Source organism: Lolium rigidum, chromosome 7 (genome assembly GCF_022539505.1).
Source record: "Lolium rigidum isolate FL_2022 chromosome 7, APGP_CSIRO_Lrig_0.1, whole genome shotgun sequence".
Taxonomy (NCBI): Eukaryota; Viridiplantae; Streptophyta; class Magnoliopsida; order Poales; family Poaceae; genus Lolium; species Lolium rigidum.
In genome coordinates this window covers 354,237,808-354,243,262 of record NC_061514.1, presented here as the reverse complement: position 1 = coordinate 354,243,262, position 5,455 = coordinate 354,237,808, and the positions used below count along the sequence as shown (strand labels likewise).

The 5,455-nt window shown below is 42.3% G+C and overlaps 1 protein-coding gene across 1 annotated transcript; it reads left to right on the top strand.

The window, feature by feature from the left end:
* Nucleotides 1–1,445: 1,445 nt before the first annotated feature.
* Nucleotides 1,446–4,776, top strand: LOC124676505 (putative yippee-like protein Os10g0369500). The gene is made up of 3 exons (XM_047212549.1): nt 1,446–1,907; nt 2,806–2,914; nt 4,478–4,776. The coding sequence occupies exons 1-3, from the start codon at nt 1,765–1,767 to the stop codon at nt 4,559–4,561; spliced, it is 336 nt and encodes a 111-aa protein (XP_047068505.1). The 5' UTR covers nt 1,446–1,764; the 3' UTR covers nt 4,562–4,776.
* The last annotated feature ends 679 nt before the right edge of the window (nt 4,777–5,455 follow it).

Genomic DNA, 5,455 nt, shown 5'->3' with positions numbered 1-5,455 from the left:
GCCGATGTGAGGAGGCAAACGTATGAAACGCCAAGGACAAGGGCCATCAGTTCCTCGTCTCCTATGCTTTCCCAAACGCACTCCTCCCCAACCAAATCCACCGCCCGAATCCACCGGGCAGTGGATTTCGTTGGGGGCATAAGATGTTTACACAAAGAGAGGAATATATGCAAATTACTTCTGTCCAAGAGCCCGCATGGTAGAGTTGACAAGTCGAAATGCATCTTCTGCACAAATCATTGCGTAGGGTTCACAGAAGAAAAGGTCAGTGTACATAGATACACGAGAATTTTACCGGAAAACAAAATACGAACTTATCGGGTCCGAGGTAGGAGTAGATAGATTTGATAGCTCGGTAAATTTCTCCACGACCATAAGCAAACGTCTTCTAAAATACAAACATATAAATCGCTCACAATTACAATATTAATTCCTGCAAAACAGTATACATATTGTAATAAACAAAACAAAATTCCATGTTGGAATGATGCCGAGAAACTTTGGATACTACAATGTACATTGATTGTTGGCATGCCACCGTCCAAACTTTTGACTAATGCTTTCTATGAGAGAGAAACTGAAATGAAATGTAAGTTACGCATCACCCTCCTATAAATCCGGTGGAATGGCAAGAAGTGGCCTTTGGAAGCAGACAAACGTGGGAAACTACCAAACCAACCCGAAACGAAGACAAGGCCATCTGTTCATCGCGTAAGCTTTCCAAATCCCACTCCTCTGCCCCAATTCACGAACCACCAAACCACGCCATCGACCCCTATAAATCTGGAGCGGTGGCAAGAAGTGGCCGATGTGAGGAGGCAAACGTATGAAACGCCAAGGACAAGGGCCATCAGTTCCTCGTCTCCTACGCTTTCCCAACCGTACTCCTCCCCAACCAGATCCACCGGGGAGTGGATTTCGTTGGTGGCATAAGATATTTACACTAAGAGAGGAATAAATGCAAATTACTTCTGTCCAAGACCCCGCATGGTAGAGTTGACAAGTCGAAATGCATCTTCTGCACAAATCATTGCGCAGGGTTCACAGAAGAAAAGGTCAATGTACATAGATACACGAGACTTTTACCGGCAAACAAAATGCAAACTTATCGGGTCCGAGGTAGAAGTAGATATGTTTGATAGTTCGGTAAATTCCTCCATGACCATAAGCAAACGTCTTCTAAAATACAAACATATAAATCACTCACAATTACAATATTAATTCTTGTAAAATAGTATACATATTATAATAAACAAAACAAAATTACATATTGAAATGACGCCAAGAAACTTTGGATACTACAATGTACATTGCTTGTTATTATGCCACCGTCCAAACTTTGATCAGATGAACATGAAATAGAATGGAAGTTATGAACCACCAAACCACATCATCCTCCTATAAATGGGAAGGGATGGCAAGAAGTGGCCTTTGCAGGCAAGCAAACGTGCGAAACTACCAGAAGGAAAGAAACCAACTCGAAACGCCAAGACAAGGCCATCTGTTCATCGCCCACGCTTTCCCAACCCCACTCCTCTCCCCCAACCAAATCCACCACCCGAATCCACCGCCGCGGGGCCGATCCCGCCCCACATCCATGGCGATCGGGCCCGACACCCGCCTCCCATTCCGCCGATTCGGGATTTGACAGGATCTAGTGGCCACGCCGTCTCTCGCCGCTCGATTGCTGATTTTGGTCCGGGGAAGGGGAATCTCCTGCCGCTTGCCTCTCCTGTTGGAATTCGCTGCGTGGGAGGAGGCGGGATGGGGATGCTGTTCCTGGAGTACCTCCCGGGGCCCAAGGTGTTCAAGTGCAAGTACTGCAGGGTTGACTCCGCCTCGCCGGAGGACATCGTCTCCAAGGAGTTCCGCGGCCGCCACGGCCGCGCCTACCTCTTCGATAGCGTGTGAGCTGAGCTATCCTTTCTCTTTCCCCATCTTTGATTTTTCCACTTTCCCCACCACGTGTCGTGTGATCGGTGCAATGCTGCTATTCTGGAAATGCTTAGCGTCTCTCATGTCCAGGCATTCGGACAGTATAGAGAAGAGATGGTAAAATTGTACCCTGCAAAGCTTACATGAACTGTTTGTAGCCATACTGATTTAGGTTCGTCATAGATGTAAGATAATTGTTCTCTAGTATAGAAATGTTGTTTCCTAGAGGTAGTTTTGGTTATGAACTTGTGACTGAGGGTGAAGAATCATGATGGTCATTTCTATAAGTCTATATGGCAGTGTCGGATGTGTGCAGCGATGAATGTCATCTCAACCTGTGATGGATACAGATCAAATGAAATAGAAAACAAACAAATAACTTTGGTAATCAACTGCCTCCTGAGGTAATTCTGATCTTAGGTTGGAGAGCTAAAATCGAAAGGCCAAGTAGCATCAGTTGTGCTTTAGAGATCACTTGACTGACAGGATGGCACTTAATGGGGATAGGCAATCCAAAGTTATCAACCGAGAGAGCTTGGTCAGGGTCGATTTTGATGCTGGCCAACTACTAAATGCCAATAAAAGTCAGGCCTAACATTTTGTGGAATCAGTACAACCTGCTAATGAAGTATCGTGCACTTTCTTCATTTGCAAAAAATACTGAACCAATTTTGAGGAACCATGTAATTCGGACAATGCTTCTATCTTATCTAGCAAACACATTTGTGAAATAGCATTATGGCTATTAACATTTACATTAGATCTTATCATGGAGTGAGTTTGTATGAGTAATTGACCATCCAACATTTGAACTACCAAACCTCTACCGACTCTTGTTGACATGTTAATCTGGGTGAATGTCACGTCCAGGGTGAATGTGAGTCTTGGTCCCAACGAGGATCGTCATCTCTTGACTGGATTGCATACAGTGAATGATATCTACTGTAGCTGCTGCCAACGGCTCCTTGGTTGGAAATATGTAAGTTTCACTTCTCATTTTAGTTAATGAACGATTCATTTAAGTTAAAGCATGCAAGTTTGTCAACCTATTATAGTATATTCATCTAAGAAGCATCCTAACACCATCCTGTAAAATAATACTTCTGATATGAATTGGGGTTCATACTGGGGCAACTTCTGCCTGGAGAAGATAGCCTTGTACAGCTTGGCTGCCAGGGATAGGAGAGAACTGGAGACTGGGGTTATTCATTATGGTTTCTCTTGATTGACTATATTCCCTACTGCCAAGTCCCTTTATGTATGGGGAGGCTGATCACATCAAAGCCTAACAATAGGTCAACCGAATTGCTAATTTAAAGGAAGAAACTAAAACCGAGATGATGCATATCCTTAGTTGGTTAGCTCTACTTGGTGCCATAGGCACGTCCCCTGCCACAAAAGCTGTAAGGTATGACCTCTGTGTTTCTAGAGGACCACTTTATTCAGAACTGTGTTGGCAATAGAGTATAGGTTGCACAGTGCTGTAATTTAACATGCACATATTTCTTCTGTAGACTAATTCATGCTCAAATGATTACGGGTCTTTCTGTCTCCTAAAGTATCTGCTTATGCAAATCCTTTTTGGATTACCAAACACATGCACATGTGCATGCTTTAATTCACTGTTGTCAAAGGAAAATGGGAACCAATGTAGCTATGCTTTCTGCCTATAGGAAGCCCGTAACTTGGTGCCGTCAGTTAAGAGGGTTAGTTTATTGTACTCCCTCTGTCCCAAAATAACTTGCTCAACTTTTTCTAGATAAGGATGTATCTACACACTAAAAACATGTCTAGATACAACCGTATCTAGACAAACTTGAGCAACTTATTTGGGACGGAGGGGTACATGAAGTTCATAATGATGTAATAGTTGAGAGATATGGTGAATCCATTTTGTTCTTAACAGGGCAGAAAGTTAACATTTGCCCTTATCGTGTTGATTGAGCTCCATTTTTTTCCAATAGAAGCATAACAAAGTCCACATGCTATTCATAGCATGACACTAATGTCATGTTTCATGTCCTGGGAGGACTGCATTCTCCATGGAATCATGCAGATCATTAGTTTATCAGGATCTTGTTATTGTCTGCCTGTGGTAATACTAGTACAAAGGCTCCTCCAGGCTGTAGGGGCATGTGTTGTCCGTTCCCTTGAGCCTGCCATTGGCATGTAGGCTAGAGCAAGCCACAAGCATATACTCGCTCCGTTTGTATTTACTTCACCAAAATTAACATCTATAATATAAAATCTATGTTATTGGAATCGTCGTAAATATATTTTCATATTATATGATTTCGGTATTACAAATGTTGATTATTTGTTCCTATATACTTTGACTAAACCAAGAACGCGAAGTAAATAAAAGCAGATACTCTCTTCGTAGGTCATGCACAGGATTTTTTCCTTTAAGTATTATCGAAATCAAATCTTGTGAAATTCTTAGGTTAAAAAAGATCATGCGATCTTTCTGCTTGATCCTAGGTTGCTTACATCAAATTTTGTGATTGTTATGATGATGTCCTCACTAATTGAACAATTGCAGGCGAAAGCTTACAGTGAGGACCAGAAGTACAAAGAAGGGAAATTTATATTGGAGAAGAACATGATGCTCAAAGAAGGACGTTAGCTGATGGGGATGATATGCTATTATGTCTGCAAAAGCAGACATTTGCAACTGTGAAGTGTAGCTGAAGATTCACTGATATGGAATAGTAATTATTGAAATATTGACCATCCTGGTGATGACAATCACCATGCAATTGCAACTGTGAAATCTGTTGTCCTGTCACTTTTGCTCTGTTGGTCATTTCAATCACCATGCAAATCACCAGGTTTTCTTGATTCGCTGTGAACGCTTACAGCTTTTCGAAACTGGCAAATTAGACATTAGAAGTTGGCAACGTTGAAAAAAGTAGTTGTGATAGCTTGGTAGCAAGGTGCACCCACTTTTTTTTTGGAAGCCCAGCTTGAGAAGGATTCCTCCCAGATATCTCCAATCCACACGGTTTATGGCTTTTGAGTGGTCTCACTTGTAGGCGCATAATGTTGTTGTCAGCTCTTTTTCTGTTTTTTGAATAGAGTGAAAACATTCGAAAGCAATCAGCACGTTGTCTGCGATGAGCTTGACAGCAATGAAGGCGCTTTGTGTTAGCAGGATAAGATCATCGAGGAGTGGGCGAAGATGGTTGAGTAGACACATCGAGACATATCTTGTATAGTACATCATTACAGAGGGAGATTGGACGGAAGTCTTTTGAGATCAAAAGCATTGTTAACTTTGGGGATAAACGCAATGATGGTATCACCGACTCCGTTAGCAAAGGAAACCTTGACTACAGCAATGATCTCTTGCTTAAGGATCAGCCAGTTTCTTTGGAAGAACCTGGTGGGGATGCCCTGTTCCAAATTACATTATCCAAAAAAGGCACACTGTATAAACTTCAAGCTCTCGCCCCATCCTTGATTTTCTTGAATACAATGGCCGCGGGAGAAGAATGGTGCTGAAAAACTCTTGCAGTAT

What these genes read in the sequence shown, in the direction of transcription:
- LOC124676505 (XM_047212549.1), top strand. Translation starts at nt 1,765, where the DNA reads ATGGGGATGCTGTTCCTGGAGTACCTCCCGGGGCCCAAGGTGTTCAAG. An exon ending in GCCTACCTCTTCGATAGCGT is followed by an intron (nt 1,908 to 2,805) that starts GTGAGCTGAGCT and finishes TGTCACGTCCAG; the next exon opens with GGTGAATGTGAGTCTTGGTC. An exon ending in GGCTCCTTGGTTGGAAATAT is followed by an intron (nt 2,915 to 4,477) that starts GTAAGTTTCACT and finishes GAACAATTGCAG; the next exon opens with GCGAAAGCTTACAGTGAGGA.